We start from the raw sequence: 19,156 nt of genomic DNA, 5'->3' as shown, positions 1-19,156 counted from the left end.
TCTGCTCGTCTTCTTTTCATCACACATGATCAAGAGCTCCTTCAGGTGTTAAACGGACACTTCACCCAAAATACATCAATTTATTCTTATCTGCAGTGCTGCTTATCCTTCTAAATGATTTTGGTGTTAGTTGCTGAGTTTTGGAGATTTCATGCATAGAGATGTCTGCCTTCTCTTTAATATATTGGACCTAGATGGCTCTTGGTTTGAGGTGCTCAAAGCGCCAAGAACAGACATTTGACCTAAACACCAATGTCTCTATCCCGAAATCATGACCTAGTTACTCAAGATAATTCACAGTCCTTGTTGCGAGTAGTTTCATGTAGGAACTATTTTCTTTACACCAAACCACATCCTCCATCCACATCACCGCAGATGCCCATGGGCAAGAGGCTAGCTATCTAAGCTAACTATGCTAGCTAATGTTACAGCTCAGCCGAGGAAGACGCCAGTAATTTACATGCTGAGCTGTCACTTTCATGAGCCCCTTGTCCATGAGAGATGAGTAGATGCACGCTTCATTCTGCGCAGTGAAATGTTTGGTGGGTGTAGTTTGGTAGAAAGTAGGGGTGGGAGTAAATCACGATACGTTACCCACGATAACAATATTATCAAGATACAGGGATTGTGTGATAATTGATACATTGCAAGACAATCATGTAATGATGCATCACGATATCTGTCTAACTGAAGAAAACAAAACACCCCAAAAAAGGTGAAGTGCAGGAATGATATATTCATTCACTGCATTGTGCTGTCGGTTTCACAGAATTTGACACCTACTGAGATGAAACGATGTACAAAAAGGGCACAGAGTCTCAGTTTAGTGCCTTTTTATCACACACATGGACTGCAACTTGTCCATGTTCACATGTGACATCATTTCAGTGTGCCGCATGTCTTAATGAAAATATTGATATTTGGTTGCCGGCATATCGATAATCGCATCTCAAGAGAAAGTATCATGATATATTGCTGTATCGATATGTCGTCCCACCGCTAGTAGAAACATCACCGCTTGAAACAAGGTCTGTGGAATATCTTGAGTAACTTGGTCATGATTTCTGGAAAGAGACATTACTGATGAGGTTGTCTCAAATGTATTTTTTCTAGCGCCATTATATTTGAGAGAAGGCAGACATCTCTACAGCTGATATCTCCAAAAGTCTGCCACTCACACCAAAACAATGTAGATGGATAAATAGAACTACAGGTAAGAGGAAAACTATGTATTTTTGGATTTTGGAGTGAACAGTCTCGTTAACATGTCGCCTATTGATCAGTGAAGTGTACAGAATTAGGTTGTTATCAGTGAAACACAATCCAAAATCTACAGCATGCACAGTTTCACAGTTACCCTACAGTATTGAAAGCCCTGTGAGTGCAGGGTAAGTCAGCAGGAGAATAGTGACTCAACAGAAATATGTTTTCATAAGAGATTTATAATTTCAGCAGTTTCTAAGGAAAATGATCATTTGTGACAGTTTCTAACACATGAATATTTACTAGTTTTCTTACTCATCTGACATTAAACTGAAGATCTTTAGGAGTTGGTCAGATAAAACAAGCTTTTTAAACCTTTCAACTTCCCAACTGTTCAATATTTTATCAAGTTTTATAGATCAAACAAAATAGTTGACTGACGGAGGAAGTTAGTCAAGTCCTAAAGTCAAGGATTGCATCTTGAGGTTTAAAACACTTAGTTGACATGAATGTGAAAACAAAGCTGTGTTTTTCAGCCTCAATCAGTTCAAGAAAGAAAGCATCACATAAGGTGTATTTTAGATAGTTTGAACTATTAATTGCACAGACATAAATTGGTAAGACCATTTCATATATGTATTTCACACCTCAAACCTGCCCTATATTTAGACTACTCTCACACTGACTAACTAACCTCAAGTACAAGATAAGAAGTAATTGATCAGATTTCTTGCTGATATTTTCTCATCGTAGTCATCGTGTGAAACCAGATAAAAACTGTCTCTGCCTGAGCGGCTGATGGAGCTGACTCATTCGGCATTTGGCTGCCAGTTGGTGTAAATACCGAGTTGTGTTGATGAGGCTGCGGCCTGATGTCATAATCGCTGACATTTAAAAACACTGACAGACACAAATGAGTTTCAGTAAACAAAGGTTTATGGAAATGATGAAAAGCTACGTGTCGGTATTTATTAAGACCATTTGAAAAACAACAATTTCTTTGACTATCTGGATACATTAAGCATCCTGTTGTTTGAAAAAACTCTCAGGAGGAAAAGAGACACCAACAACACACACAACCTGACCATCAGTGTGTTACTGTGTCAAAATCACCACAAGCTCCATGTCAAGAACTGGAAAAGTATATGATTGTGACATGGCTTCACCTCAGTACACTTGGAAAAGTATCCATAGAGTTTATATAAGGCTTCATCTACAGCTTGCACAGTCTGACTACCATTTTGACCTCACTGTTGCAGATGACTCTTTCTGAATTTTGGGCTCAACAGCTGGCACTCCTGCATATAAAATGTAAATCGGACTCCCTGTTCAGCAGCATAGATCAGCCTCTTTCAAGCATTCTCATTAAACTGTCATCAAGGAAAAGAATAAGTGGTAAGTAATCCATGTGAAATGTGACCAAAGTTCTTCCGACTGCCCAGTCTCTTCAGGTAAGTTGCAGAGAAACTGATGAATAAATAAAGGAAAAGTAAACTAATTGAAGATAATATCCTCCAAGTCATTAACACATTTTGTCATTTGTTGCAGAACTTGTCATAATGCATTTTCTCTTTTTATAATCTTTGGATTTTACTAGAATTCGATTAATTAAAACAGAATTTATTCTTGTTTTTATATTCCGATGTTAAACTCCGCTATAACTTCAGAGAGCAGCAGTCAAAAAACTTAGAATAGAAGAGGTGGAAGAGGCAGCTGGTCAGATCCTTTACTAAAATAACATCCCACAATGTAAAAATACTGCCAAGATTATCAGGACAATTTACTTCCAGTACCAAAAGTAAAATTCTTAATGCAGACATATGGCCTCTGTGAGCATCACATCATATTACTGGTGTAATAATATGGAAGCAGAATTTTAACTTGTAGCTCAGGTTTTGAGTATTGTATGAAGTGTTTGTCAGTTTAATCTACTGTATGCAATAAAAGCTTCTTTGTGAAGAAGCTTTTACAAAGTGGTCAAATAGTGGAGTGAACAAACAGTATGGCCAGATTAACACATTAAGCTGCTTTAGTGGAGCATATTTCCAGCCGGATAAGAGCGAATTTCCATTTCATTTGAATTTCTGAATAAACCTGAGACAAGGGTGATGATTCCATGTTCTCGAACCAGGAAACCACATTACCAATCAAATACTGGATACTAGAAATGTGTTATGTATATTGTCAAGTAACCAAGGAATGTGTTCGATCATATACAGTACAGGTTATCATATATTGTAGCTTTATAAATCTTTGTGAATGTACCCTGTGGCTTACATAGAGAAGATCCCTCAGTTAATACACTACAGAGAAGTGCCTCTCATGCTTCTTTTAAAAGGAAGACCTGCAAAAAAAAAGTGTCATATCCTACTGACACATGCAATATATCCTTGTGTTTTATACCTGATGTAAGTAATAAGATTATTTGCGATTTGTATACGGTGAGAATTTGGTGTGAGAAAACCAGATCCTCAACAGGATTAATTCGACCCCTAAATGAGCTCAGTGTGAGAACATTTGGTTCTTTGGAGGGCATCTGAGGTAGACAATATAACATGGACACCTTACAATATAAGACAATTAAGAAGAAATTCAAAAGCTATAGCCTCACTTTTTTCTTACCAGAAATTCAACATTAAAAGCTTCACTAAGGCAGGAATGTTTCCTGAAAGCTTCCCTCGAGTCACGTATTAAGACCTATACAAATAGGCATCCCTTTTTATCCATATGTTTTAAGTCTTCTAACTGCCTGTAAAGTATAATTTAATCAGTACCGTCGCTCGGCCACCAGCAGGTGTCGCTGCCGCCGTTAGCTTTCACTTTCCTCGCTCCGTCTACTTCCGCCTACGTCAGTCCCTCTCACAACACGGAATAATGGCGGCCAGCTCAGATCGGAATCCCCCTCCTTTCCCTGCAACAGAGGAGCCCGGAGCCGGACTATCTGACATGGCAGACGGAGACAGTGACGAGGGAGAGGATATCTTCGTCAGTAACGTATGTTCACAGCTAATTCTCGTGAATTGTGTCCTGTTTGTGACGGGTTTATCTACACGAAATGAACGAGCCAGTAAGTCTGCCTCTTTATCTCGTCTGACCTGCATTCATGGCATCCAAAATAACTGGGAGCCACTGACGGAGAGGCGAGAAATGTTGCCGGGTTTTATATAAAAGCGACGAAATTGATTCATAAACTTAGCCGAAGTTAGTTTGCAGCGCTCAAAAAAAAGCAGTTTTGACTCGTATATCGAAAAACTTCACATTGCCTTTGGTTCTGTCGGCCTGCTCTGGTGCTTTATTGATCATTTAAAGATGCTTCTGTTTCGATCTCTGGTTGATGTGTGTTTATTGTGATGAATTGAAGTTTAGCTTTGCTCGTGTCGACCTCACAGGACCGCCCAGCCGCCCTGTTGTTGCTTATCTGTGTTTGTAGCAACGTTAAAACGGTCGTGAGACAAGAAAGCTCCCGGCCCCTCTGCTGTCATCCCTTGTGTTTGTGTATTAAGCCAAGTGTTGTGTCCTTCCTGTCTGCAGAGTAACCCTGTGGCTGTGAGTCGAGGAGTTTCTCAGCCGGATCGTGCCAATGAAGAACCTCCAGATCTGTTCAGTGAGGAGGAGGAGGCCAGCAGCACTCCTGCCAAATCCAACGGAGTTCACTCTGACGATGACAACGACCTGTTTGCTGGTCAGGAGATGTGTTATATTTACTATTTCTCTTCATTTGATCTAAACAAGTCTTAATTTTACTGTACAGAAAAGAAGTCTCGTGAGATGCTTCATTTTAGTTTGGTCATGCTGGTATGTATGCGTGCTAATCTTAAAAGCACATTCCACTGATTTTACACTTCAGTTTACTAGTCATGAGGCATAATTAGTGCTGGAATGTAGCTAAGTATATTTCCTCAAGTACTGTACAACTCTGAGGTACTTCTACTTGAATTGAGAATGTGTATTTTAGTGTCTACTTTATGTATATGCTCCACTACATTTTGGAAGACAGTAGTACAGGTTTTCATAGGGGAGGAGAATGAGTGGAATAATAAGGGTGATATCTCTGGGTCTGCTGTATTGATTTTGATCATTTGCAAGTAAAATTTCCATCATGAGTCTCACGTTGTTATAGGCGTGCCATGATAGACCAGTGGACTGCTTATCAAAACGTGGCACCTGCATTACCCACAATGCAACTTAGCCATTGCATGACATCACTGGAAGCAATTTATTAGATCACATGCAGCTGCCTCTGGTGCCACGAAAGGCTTTATACTACTTTTTTCCACATATGCAGTAAGACCTGTAAACACCCTTTAATGTGTAAAAAATGGTGGAGTTACCCTTTAAGTTGCTTTGCACATCCAGGTGATTAATATAAAAAAGTAAGTCATTGTAATATGATGTGATACACAATCATTCTGAAATGGACCATTCTGCATGTAGGGTACTTTCACTTTTGGTATTTTAAGTATATTTTGGGGCTAATACATTTGTACTTTTACTTAAGAAAGATTTTGAATGCAAAACTTTTACATATAAGAGTATTTTTTACACTGTGTTACTGCTACTTCTTAAGTAAAAGATCTGAGTACTTCTTCCACCACTGGGTGTCCCAGACACTAAAGAGTGGATGTCATTCTAGCTTGGACTAGTGATGCTGCAACAACAGACTACTTTTCTCATCAATTTAACCAGTAATAATTGTTGGTTGTTTAGTTAATAAAACATTAGTAAATACTGAAAAAAGCTAAATTTCCCAGACCCTAGCTTTTGTCAGCTCTCCCAAGGATATTTCTGTTCTAATAATAGCTGAAAAGCTGAAATCTGTAGTGAGTTATTTGAAAAAAAGTTAAAAAGTTCTGATATTATCAAAGTGCATTAGTCGTGTAAACTGTAGCTATTCTGCAGTGAAGTAATAATTACCAAAGCACCAGTTAGTGTTGTGGATAAATCAGGTGTGGTGCTGTTTAGTGACATGGTAAGTGATCCTGTCTGACATTTGTCATTTCTTTTTCTTTTTCCCTTTGGATTGAGAGGGGCATACATTAATCAAACATCTTCTCTTTCCTCAGAGGCGAATGTGGAGCCGAGCCCAGACAAGCCCGGCAGCTCTGATAGGAAGGAGCTTTCCACCTCCTCTGGCCCCCGTCCTGCCTCCTCGTTCACTCAGGGCCCTGCAGCCATGCAGCCCACCTCCTTGGAGCAGGTACAGGCCACACCTGAGCTGAGTTTCCAAGGAACTTGGAATCAATTAATTGCACGCCTGGCATGCTTTTGTAATATTCAAATATTCAGAGGTGTGTGCTTCTTTGTATTTGCAGTTGGAGGAGGAAGAGGCCAAGGATAGTTTTGATGTGGATGTTGCCGTCACCAACCCTGAGAAAGTTGGTCAGTCTCTTTTTTTCATACTATCTGTATGTTAAAACTATGACACAGTTCCGTTATTTCCTGTTCATTCAAAAGTTTTTGTTTTGAAAATGGCTAGATAATTATAACTTTGGACAGTTTTGTGGTTGTAGCTCATTTTAGCAACCTAAATTCTTTAAGTGCACTAACACATTAATTTCAGACTAAAACCTTATTAATTCTATTTTTTTGTTTTTGTTTCTGTCCTCCTAGGAGATGGCATGAATGCATATGTGGCCTACAAAGTTTCCACCAGGGTCTGTATTAAAGCTTGTGTTGATACATGTATTTGATGTACTTTATTTGGCTCCTAAAACTGCTAATATGTCTAAATCTTCACGATTGTTAGTGCCTCATTAATGTCCCTGTCTCCACTTTCAGACATCCTTGTCCATGTTCAGGAGTAAAGCCTTCACCGTGAGGAGGCGTTATAGTGACTTCCTGGGTCTCTATGAGAAGCTGTCAGTCAAGCAGTCGCTCCACGGCTGCATCATTCCACCACCACCTGAGAAAAGTGTTGTAGGTAGGTGCCCAGGTCTTTCTTTTTCAAGTGTAGGTTTTTAAGTCTGAGTTTTTGTTTGCCTTCTGTGACTGTCATTTGCATCAACAGGAATGACCAAAGTGAAGGTGGGAATGGACGACCCATCATCAGTTGAGTTTGTTGAGAGAAGAAGAGCAGCTCTGGAGAGGCAAGCATCTGTACACCTTAGTAATCATTAGTCATTAGTAATGAGATCATAGTAATAGCATTAATTATACTGGGCCTGTTTTTAATTGTTTTTAATTTTTTATTTCTGTAAATAGAGTTTACAAAGTGCTTTGACAGACAAAGCAAAATCAGGACATTCAGGAAGACCGTATAGTAGCATAAATACTCAAAACAGTCAAACAGAAGGAAGCCCAGATTTAGGAGAAGTTAAAACAAGAAGACAAAATGCAAAACACAATATAAATAACTACAAGTAAAAGTAATAAAAGCGATAAAAAAAGGCAAATCAAATAAAAGCTATACAAATAAAATAGATAAATTTTTTTTTTTATTAGTTTTGGAACCGTCTCAATTTAATGCTGATGCCTCTGTATTACCAACATAAGGAAACAAAACTATCAGTGAGAGATTGGCTTTTCTGAACAGTTATCACAGTTATTCATTGGCAGTGGTGCTCATCAGAATCAGAATCAGAATCAGAAATACTTTATTATCCCCGAGGGGAAATTGTTTGTGTTACAGCTGCTCCCATTCAAAGTTCAGAATATGCAGAAATAATAATAGTAATAATAATAATAATAATATCAATATCAACAAAAACAAAACAAAAATACAAGAAATGTACATATATACAGAGCAATAATGCCACACTCAGAGCTAGGAATTAAACAGATTGAAAGCCACACGCAGGAATGATTTCCTGTGGCGCTCTGTGGTGCATCTTGGTGGGATCAGTCTAGTGCTGAATGTACTCCTGTGGCTGACCACCACATCATGGAGTGGATGAGAGCCATTGTCCAAGATGACATGTAATTTGGACAGCATCCTCCTCTCTGACACCACCGTCAGAGAGTCCAGCTCCACTCCCACAACGTCACTGGCCTTGCGGATCAGTCTGTTCAACCTTTTTGCGTCCGCTACACTCAGTTCGCTGCCCCAGCACACAACAGCATGGATTTAGCACTGGCCACCACAGACTCATAAAACATCCTGAGCATAGTCCGGCAGATGTTGAATGACCTCAATCGTCTCAGAAAATAGAGACGACTCTGTCCCTTCCTGTAGAGGGGATTTGTGTTCTTAACCCAGTCCAGTTTATTATCAATGTGGACTCCCAGACACTTATAATCCTCCACAATGTCCACACTGACCCCCTGGATGGAAACAGGGGTCAACGGCACCTTGGTCCTCCTCAGGTTCACAACCAGTTCCTTGGTCTTTGTCACATTGAGCTGTAGATGGTTCCGCTCACACCATGTGACAAAGTTGTCCACAGTAGTCCATACCGCTTCAGTCAAAAATCCTCACTAAATGAGAGCTCCTTGTAGCCTCGGACAAACCATACCATAATATACAGTGACCATGGAACTAAACATTTGACTTAGATCCATGATATATGACGTACATAGCACAAAATACTTGAAGAGATGACTGCACACTCAAACAAATATGGTCTTGAAGTGTAAATGAGAAAATATCAAATACATATACTGTATGAATGTGCACACATTTATACCCATTACATTGACAGTGATGCAACAAGTAAACATCTGGAGAGAACGAAGTAGAACAATAATAACCAGAAATTAGTCATCTTGATTAAAAACAACACAAAGAACAGATGGAAAATAAAATTAAAAATCGCACTTACCAGGCCATTTTTTTTTTTTTTTTTAATTTAAGTGCAGATGTGTTTATAGTCCTTCCAAGGTCTTTGTCAGTACATTTCTCCCCATGTCCATGTGCATGTTTTATGTTTAATTTTACTTCTTATTCTCTTCATCTTGCTGCCACTGTGGTTTTTGTAGGTATCTTCAGAGAGTAGTGGCTCACCCATTGTTGCTACAAGATCCTGACGTCCGTGAGTTCTTGGAGAGAGAAGATGTGAGTATTCTACAGTGGAAACAGACAACATTTCTCCCCTAGAGTGTCCAGGTGGTATTATTTATGGTGCTGCTGTGTCACAGACAACTGGATCGTTTCTATTTTACTCAGAGTAACAGTTACCAACAACACAGGAAAAACATGAGTCTATTCATACATGTTGTCTATAATGGAGACATGAAAGCGGATAGAAATGGTGCCAGGCTGCCAGTCTGGCCGGAACACCAGTCAGCCTTCGTTTCCGTGAAATTTCGCTTTGAAGTTTATAGGGAATCAATAAAAGCACAGTTGGCCTCATTATTCTGTAAGCATTACACTGTGCAATTGGCACTTATTTCAGAGTGATATATTAAAGCAAAAAACTTGTCTATTGCCAGTTGAAGATATAAAAATATTTTCTTGTGGCAAAAAGCTGGATAGTGACTTGATCCCCATTTTTAATTTTGTCACGTACCTTGAGAAGGAATGCTTAATTTGTTTTTGATTAGCAAATGCTAGATTCTTCATTCTCTTCTTGAGAATGACATATTTCCAAAATAACACAAGAGCTATCTTTTGAACCATGTGTGTGTTTTCAGCTACCCAGAGCAGTGAACACGCAGGCACTGAGTGGAGCTGGCTTCCTCAAAATGATCAATAAGGCATCAGATGCTGTCAACAAGATGACCATCAAGATGAATGAGTCTGACACTGTAAGGAGACCACTGTTGCACATGTGGCCTGTATATATAAAAATACATTTTTTAATTCTGTCATGGAAAAATCAATGGTTGGATTTAACCTGAGAGGTCAGTGGAGGCACAAGACCATTTGTGAGGAAATTATTTTGATATATCCTGATTTATTTTTTAATCTGTACATTTTGAGTATATATATAAATACAGTTATTTATAATAATTTGTATAGGTTGACAACTTTATCTTTACTGAATTATGTGATTGTTTAAAATCAAATGCAATATACATTTTATAGTTTAAACTGAAAACAAACTAATTATATGGGTTATTATAATGTATTGTGGTACTGAAAGAGGAAGAACAGGTCTTATATTCTAGATATGATGAGTTTGTTTGGTTTAGTAATTTACTAAATTACTGTTCTGTTTTTGCTGCGTCTCTCAGTGGTTTGAGGACAAGTTCCAGGAGGTGGAGAACGAGGAGCAGCAGCTGAGGAAGCTTCATGCCGTGGTTGACTCCCTGGTCAATCACAGGAAGGGTGAGCTACATCTGACTTTCCTCACTTGTCTTTGTCCACCCAGTTTTTTATGTCAAATTGTTCTTTTAGGGTGAAGCAAGTACACTGAGTATGTTTTTTGTTTCCTCCTCTAAAACCAGAGCTGTGTGGGAACACGGCAGTATTCGCCAAAAGTATGGCCATGTTGGGTAACTCTGAGGACAACACAGCCCTGTCCCGGGCCCTGTCCCAGCTGGCAGAGGTGGAGGACAAGATGGAACAGCTGCATCAGGAGCAGGCAGCCAGTGACTTCTTTATCTTTGAGGAGATGCTGGCCGACTACATCCGCCTGCTTGGCGCTATGCGGGTATGCTAGCAGCTGCATAATGGTAGATATACAGTAGGGCTGTAACTAACGATTACTTTTATTAGTGATTAAGCTGCTGATTATTTTCACATTAAATCGATTACTTGTTTAGTCTCTAAAATGTCAACAACTTGAAAATGCTTATCACAATTTCCCAGAGCCCAAAGTGAAATCTTCAGATTGCTTCCTCTGTCCAACCAACAGTCCAAAACCTAAAGACTCCTCATTTACTATCATAAATGACAACGGATGGCAGAAAACTCTTACATTAAAGAAGCTGGAATCAGAAAATGTTTAAAAGCTTTGTGCTTGAAAAATTATCGATTATCAAAATAGTGTGCAAACTTTCCATCAACTAAAGGATTAATCAGCTAATGTTTGCAGCTTTGTATACGGTAAAAAGAAGTAAAGATTCTTCAGAAGCAACGAGCCCTGGGAAAGAAAAGCTGGAGTTGTTCCTGATACCAGGACTAAAATTAAGAAACAAAACATCTCTTGGGTAGTTTAAGCCACCGTTATCTTGTAAAGCTACATCACTTAAATTAAACTTTATGTATAGAGCACAAAATGTTATCAAAGATGAGGCAGAAGCACCTGTACTGAAGTGTAGTGAAGTGAGGGACAAAGTGCAAGTTAAATGATCATTGCCAAAAAGCGTCAGTGCTACCTGTTGGTACATAGACTGATCAGGTGTTGTGTTACTACTGTCAATCTATGTGGATGTCCACAGGGCTGTTTTGACCAGCGCATGCGGGCGTGGCAGCGATGGCAAGAGGCTCAAAGCACACTCCAGAAGAAGAGAGAGGCCGAGGCCAAGCTGCTGTGGGCCAACAAGCCTGACAAACTGCAGCAGGCCAAAGAAGACATCACTGAGGTAACACACACACACACACTGACCACATAGCTCAGAGGTCGTTACCTGAGTTATGTAGCTGACTTTAGCTAACTGAAGCCCACTCTTCAATAGAAGAGAATGCTTGTTCTTCCAATGTGTAGTTGTTATTTATCAGAACAAAATGATTGACTGCTCATCAAATAATAAGATTTTCATTTTTTATATTGAATGTTGTATTGTTAAAAGCCAAACCTTCACTGAAAAAAATAGCAAAAAATAACCAACAATTCCGATAATTTGTATTGTATTGTATTGTATTGTATTGTATTGTATTTGTAGAGCAAAAAAGCATTTTTCTTGCTGATACCAGCTTCTCAAGTGTGATGATTTGCTACTTCTTTGTGTTTTTTTGTGTTACTAAATTAAATATTTTTGGGACAGACAATCTAGAATCTAGAGAGATCAAGTATCAGTTCCAACAACAGTGCACCGATGTAGCTGTTGTAGTACTTTGGCTAGTACCATCAGTGTAGTATTTCAATAAAAGTGTTTCCCGTTTCTTTTGTGATTTAACACGCCTGCTTCTAACTATGTCAGCAGAGACACGTCAGAGCCACGTCTGTTAAACATAAGGACATCCTGTGTAACAGGTGTCTGTAATCCCTTAAGAAGCAGCCAATGTGTTTTTGTTCACTGTTTAGAAGACTGTTAGGGGTCATCCTCTTAATTTATTTTTTTCCTCCTTACGTGTGTCCTCAGTGGGAGTCACGGGTTACTCAGTACGAGAGAGATTTCGACAGGATTGGAATGACTGTACGTAAAGAGGTTCTCCGGTTTGAGGTATGTATATGTATTTATAGTATAAGTATAAAGTGTCAAAAGTGCTCATGTTTCAGTAGAAACTGAATTTAATGTGACTAAAAAACATGACATTTTAAAGAACATTTGAAACATTGATGAATGAGTCTTGGCCCAACATCCAAATTAAAGCTCAACAGACAACTGAGCCAGACCTGTAGCACATGGTTATAGTAAGAGCTTTTAATTAACTGCAGTTAACGGTTTGACATAAGGCATGTCTTCATGAGAGTAACTCTTTAAGAATAACTGAAGAAATGCTATATGTCGAAATGTTAGCTCACAGGTTTAATGAGTCTCTGTTATCAAATATCTCTTGTATGAGGAGAATGGCAGAATACAGAGTTATAACGGACCTGTATGGTCTTTGTAGGGTTGTATAGGATTATTTTATAGCAGCCTGGTGTCATTTGCACTTGAGTACATGACAGTAAACACAATAGACATCTGTGTGTAATGGCCACTGACGACAGATTATCAACATATCTGTCCTGCTGCCTTCAGATGGCTGCAGAAATGTATAAACAGCAGAAACAGACGTGGTTCAGAGACATCTATTCTCAGAACAGTCTAGACCGATTTTCTACCAAAATACCAAAACTTGCTCTGCGCTGTCTTATTTGAATGAACCTCCCACTTGTTTGCACCTCTCCTCTAACCTGTGCACCATGCATGCTAAACTGGGCACCAAAATACCACACAGACAGGAAAAGCAAAATTTCAAAGTCGGGAAAATACCAAACACTCAAACGCTGGGTGTCGTGCCAGTTTGAAAATGGTGCCAGCTGTCTTTTTGGTTTCATTTATATCAAGAAAATTCTTTTTCTAGTTTGTGGTATCACACCATTTGCCTCCCTACAACTCTTTCTATTTACATTTTCTTTTTAAAGAAGACCTATTATGCTTTTTCATTTTATTCCCTTTCTGTCAGTGTTTAATATAGGTTTTTATAAGAGACAGGAGCTAAAATAGTGTTTTTAGACAGAGGGCAAATACAGTGCTGCTGCATTGGACAGTGTAAGAGACCTGATACATGTTTTTGAGCATTACAGCATGTAAACTTATTTGATACAATTATGAACCTTGAAATTAGCATAATATGTCTCCTTTAAATGTGTTTTATGATGACCCTGATGAAGGCCACAAGCCGAAACATACTGGTACCACAGTTAAGTTGTTCCTCTTCTCAGTGTACCTTGGAAATAGATGAAGGTCTGCCAGAAATCCCTCCAGCTGCTTTTCCTTCCTTGTAAAGAGCTTGAGACGTGACAACACTTTTGTCTTTTCAGAAAGAAAAAGCCAAGGACTTCAAGAGCCAGATAATCAAATATTTGGAGGCAATGCTGCACTCTCAACAACGGGTAATCATCTAACTATTTCAAGTATTACATTCAACATGCATGCTTGACTTTATTAATGAGTAACAAAGTGTTCCTTAGTACTTATTGAAATGTTTAAAGATATTGCATTATAACAACATACTTTAACTTGATTTGTATTCCAGCTTATAAAGTTTTGGGAGGCGTTCCTGCCTGAGGCAAAGGCAATAGCTTAATGAAGAGGGAGACTTCTTAAAGACCCCAACTGCCTTTTTTTGAACACTTTACCTCTTGACCAGGAACTGAGAGGACAATTTTGAAACACACAAGAAACTTCCATCCATTTTTTTCTTTTGTCTTTTTAACCATAGTGTATTCTCTTAATCTTGTACAGTTCTTTGATACATTAAGCTGCCGCATTTACACAGCATTTATCTGGCATAATTTCTTGTTTATGTTCTTGACTAAAAGATGGTATAAAGCAGGAATCCAGCAGAGATGAACCTGGCAGTAGTATTTGTAAAGCCCACTGTCTGTCAGTTGGATATATGTTACTTGCTTTAACCAGTATATAAAGGTGTTAACACTGAGGTACTGCCCTAGAATAACATTGTCTATAGTTTACATTAGAAGAATGTGTAAGTCATTCCAGTCTCTAACAGCTTATGTTGATGGATGCATGTCAGATAATGTTTTAAAGCACTAAAATGCATTGTACAGTTGAAAAAGCTGTTTTTTTTTTAAAATGAAAAACCACTATTGATGACTGAGGTCATTTACCCGAAGTATTAGCACATTGTTACAGTGTATCACAATTAATATTAAATCATAGAAGTCATATTAAAACTCAGATTTGACAAGGTTACATGCTTGTCAGAGTTGTTACAAAATGAGAACAGATATGTGAGGTTACAGTAAGTGCAGGCTGAGAAAATGCAATCACTGCTTTGTTGGTATTTTCTATGATGATGTATTTGCTAGAATCATTTTTATTCTATTAATCCATTTCTTCCACAACAGTTTTAAGTACTTAGATTTCTTGTTTGAGGCCCAAAGGATCTCATTTGGAAGTGCTGCAGAGATTATTAACTGCCCATGTAAATGACTATCAACATGTATGTCCAATACTACAATACTTGAATTGAATCATACCACTACTGTCTGATATTATTAGTGAATATACATTTCTTTTTGATAAATTGGTTTAACAATGACTGAAAGGCACAGACATTCAAGTGATACGGTCCTTATTTTCTTATTCAGCGTTTGTAATTGTAGTTTTACTGTCATGTCATATTTACGTAAGAATGTGCTTTATTTTTGTAACCACTTTGCATTAGCACACACATTTTCCTGGAAATGCTTTACAGGTAGATGTACAAAATAAATATGATTGGTTAAGCTTTGGGCTCTGTTTTCATGGTTTTTGTTAGTTTGCCTTGTTTTGTGTTTGATTGGATTTCTCTTCAGTTCATTTCACGCATGAGGTAGAAAACAATATGCCTCTGAGATAGAAAATGTAAAAAGCCCATTTATTGTCCTTTTCAGTAACATTTTATAGGTTAGCCATGACTATAAACTGACGCCACTGGTTGAAAATTGCACCTGAACTTCTGTATTTTTCCCCATGCATTTCGTCAACTGCTCCCCAGAACTTTTGACAGTAGATTCACATACCAAACCCTTTTATATGCAGTAGTAGAGGTCCAACATTGGTCAACACATCCTAAGTTGCTGGTAATTTGGACATTTTGCATTTCCATGACTTTATCTGCTGATGGTTTTCATGTGATATGACCAAAAGCACCAGAACAGATACTAAGTGACCTTAAATTTGAGATCATTTTGTCTGCTGTTGTTTCCAAAGACAATCATTTTGAAGTTCAATCTTGAACTGTTGTAGCTAAAATATGATCCAGAGATCCCTTCTTTTCACCAAGTTCATCGACTTTTCAACGAGATGTGTAAGTAACTGCTTAAGGCTGCAACTAACATTTATTTTCATTATCAATTTGACAGTTGTTTTTTCGATCATTGTAAAATGTCAGAAATGTTTTTCTTTAAAATAATGCCCAACAACATTGCTTACTGCTCTTCGTCCAACAAATAAGTCATTTTGTTTGTTTGAAAAGTAACTTAAACTAATGATTGCTTATCAAAATATCTCCAGACTGTTTTTCTAATGATCGACTAATCAGTTAACAGACTTAAAGTTAATAAACTTAATAGTTTCAGCAAACTAAGTCTCTGGTTTTGGGGTCCGTTGCAGAAATCCATCAATGGTCAGTGTAGGTCAGTATGGAAAAACTACATTTATAATCTGGCCTTTTCTAAGTTGTATCTGTAATATCATAATTGGTAATAACTTTAGACCCCAGTGGGCCATTATTAATCTGACTGTATAAGTGTCAAAGTTAGCCCTTGTGTTTGGTTGTCAGTGGCCTAATTTCCCCAATATGTTTGACTTCCTGTTAGACCTCTTATCAACAATTCAAACTCCAATTACAGAAAAACAAATAGACATATGTATGATTTGGGAGGGATGATGGTGTGTAAAAAGCAATCACTGATAGAGAAGATTAAAATTCTTTAGATTTAATCATATTTCACAGCGGGGGTCTCCTAAACCTGAACAGACGTAGCTTCATTTTCTGCAGATGACTTCTGGAGCCTGACACCAGTTCAAAATCATGTATTTGAGTAACATTCATTAAACAATAGATCAAAATCACAAGTGTTTTAGGTATTTTAAAGGTGCACTGTGTAGTTATGGGGAAGACATTTTAATCAGAAGACAAAGATCTTCATTGACTATTTTTTTTTTATACCTCTGAACAAACTAAATAACTCTCTTCGTTTTCAGGACTGAATAAACAAACTGACCTTAAAAGGACAACACAATTTCATACTGTTTTACTTTGTTTATATGTGGCGGACCCTGCCACCACTTTAGCTTCAAACTGTGTTCTGGGACCTTATTTTCATCTGAGAACAGCTTGTTTATTCAATTATGAAAAAACATATTCCTGAATTTGTTTTAGTACCTCATTAATGTTGTAAATATTAAAATTCTGACTTATGTTAGTACTCTTTAACCATATAGTGCCCCTTTAAAGAAGGTTTGGGGGTCCTTGAACACAACATTGTGGTTAAAGGGCTGACACACATTAAATCTGGTTTCTCAGATGCGGACTCACATCCAGATGTGACTTGAGATTTTTTCTAACGAGTTAAACATACTATTATATTATATGTCTAATGGTGTAATAGTTAATTATCCTGTCTCTGACCTGGAAGTGTACGCTGTGGAGCGGGCGGTGCCGTTTTTCTACATCCGGTGTGTTCGAACCTTTCACGAGCAGCAAAGACAGACGAACAGCGAAGAATGGAGAGAGCCGCTAACGATACTCCGCCGTTAGCGTGAAACATCAGCAACAACAAGTAACACCGAAAACCTTATTTGAAGCTCCGGGAATTCGTGTACATTCAGCGTGACAAACACACAAGCCGTGTCCTGGTCTCCTGGATTTATCACAGCGAAGGTGAGTCTGTTGTGTTTGTTTGCGATGAGCTAGCAAACCAACATTTGATAGCAGGCTGGTGGTTGTTAGCTAATATTTTCGGTGCTAACAGAGCTAATTTCCTTGTTGCGCTCGGTCCAGCTGTCACCTAGCCATCAGTAGGTGTTAGCTAAGGCGTTAATACCAAGCAATGAGTCTGGTCGCTTTATTTATTATCCATTAACTAACTCAATATGATGATAAATAAGAAATGTTTATATCGCGTTTTTCGCTGAATATATTTTAACCCAGAGCAGCCACTATGGCTCAAATAATGTTTGGCTAACGTTAGCTTTGTGGCTTGTAAGTCTGGGTTTTATCTTGTCAAGCTAACTCAGCTATCGGTTAGTTCGCTTACTGATCGATGTGACCATCAGTAATGTAGACTGACAGGGCAGGCTTTGTCCATGAAACGCTGGCGTACAACTGCCAACTCGCTTCCTTGTTTTGATTCAACCGGAGGCCTGCTTACAAAGGATCGATCATCTTTTTATTAGCCTCAGCTGCCTCTACCAGACACTTCCTCTCATGTTGAAGTATTATCACCGCTTCTCAATGCAAGACAAGGCTGGCAAACACAGAATGGCACAGAATATGAAATTTGCGAATCTATCCAAGGCCCCTCCTCAGCCTGCTCACTGTGGGCAGAGTTGCATTGAAGCATTTAGCGAACTGTTGCAAGTTTGATTTTTGCCAGATGTTAGGAGGCAGGTTATGAGCACATTTTCTCTGCTCATGGCCACATAGGCATAGACACAATGTACATCCCCTTTGCTCTACTGCATTGATGGATTATTACTGAATCAATACAGCATGGCTCCTATTCATTTACCCTCCATCTAGTAAAAAATAATTGATTCCCCTGTTTTCCACTAAATAACACAGTGGCATGCTGTAAGAGGGCAGTGCAAGCCAGTTGTGAAGCTGACATTTTATGGACATTTACCCAAACCAGGGCTGTGTGGATCCATGGTAGAGAATTGTTGGCATCCTTTTACGTAGTCCCACTGGAGGAAATGATTATTTTATTCTGTGTTGCAATTATTCAGAAGGTCATGATAGACACTAAACTCACTGTTTATCATCATAATAATAATCTTTATTTGTATAGCACCTTTCTTAACAAAGTTACACGGTGTTTCTACAAATAAAATACTATACAGATAACTTAAAAGACAGTTAAAACAATGTAATGCAAATACACAACTGATGTCAATACCAGGGAGTAAAAAATATAAATATATCTGCCAATATTCTCTTATAATATACCAGGGGTTGACCTGTATGGCCTTTTCAGGGCCAATACTGAAATTAAAGAGACTGAAAAACTGAAAAAGTACAATTTACTTGATTACAGTTTTGTACTTTACGTGAGTACTTTGATTTTCTGCTATTTTAAACATCCTCTCCGCTGCATTTATTTGATAACTTTAGTTACTGGTTACTTTGCAGATTCAGATTATTCAGTGTTTATAGGCTATTTGTTGTGACGTGTTACCGATCAGATGTTGTTGTGGGCGGGACACTGTGTGAGAGCGTGTTGCATCAGAGCCAAAGTAGCACATTTTCATATTAGTTTATCATATCAGCAATCTGACAGAAAATCTCCGATACCAATAATCGGAAAATGCTGAATATCAGCCCTGATAATTGGCCCGGGCCGAGAATCAGTCTATGCACAAAATCTGTATGTAGACACGCATGCTATGCAATGACCTCAAATGTGGTGATCAAACACTTGTGAATACAATATCTATATTGGAGGCAGGATATTTTACAGTTTAATAATAAACTTTATTGTCCAAAAATGACATCAGTTCACTGAAACAATACATTTAATTGGGAATTTAA

General features: G+C 38.3%; 2 protein-coding genes across 2 annotated transcripts in view; both read left to right on the top strand.

Moving 5' to 3' along the window:
• The first annotated feature begins 4,070 nt into the window (after window positions 1-4,070).
• LOC140995189 (sorting nexin-1-like) lies at window positions 4,071-15,146 on the top strand. Its single transcript, XM_073465146.1, has 15 exons — window positions 4,071-4,197; window positions 4,735-4,885; window positions 6,267-6,400; window positions 6,516-6,582; window positions 6,814-6,857; window positions 6,982-7,123; window positions 7,211-7,289; window positions 9,118-9,193; window positions 9,772-9,885; window positions 10,315-10,408; window positions 10,528-10,733; window positions 11,464-11,607; window positions 12,328-12,408; window positions 13,716-13,787; window positions 13,931-15,146. The coding sequence occupies exons 1-15, from the start codon at window positions 4,078-4,080 to the stop codon at window positions 13,979-13,981; spliced, it is 1,575 nt and encodes a 524-aa protein (XP_073321247.1). The 5' UTR covers window positions 4,071-4,077; the 3' UTR covers window positions 13,982-15,146.
• Window positions 15,147-17,146: 2,000 nt separating this feature from the next.
• The window catches only part of csnk1g1 (casein kinase 1, gamma 1), a 39,888-nt gene continuing 37,878 nt past the window's right edge, over window positions 17,147-19,156 (top strand). Inside the window, exon 1 of the mRNA XM_073464204.1 lies at window positions 17,147-17,287. The gene's annotated coding sequence lies outside the window, so the exon portion shown is untranslated. The remainder of the gene's footprint in view (window positions 17,288-19,156) is intronic.

Source organism: Pagrus major, chromosome 4 (genome assembly GCF_040436345.1).
Source record: "Pagrus major chromosome 4, Pma_NU_1.0".
NCBI lineage: Eukaryota > Metazoa > Chordata > Actinopteri > Spariformes > Sparidae > Pagrus > Pagrus major.
This window is presented reverse-complemented; position numbering and strand designations above follow the sequence as displayed.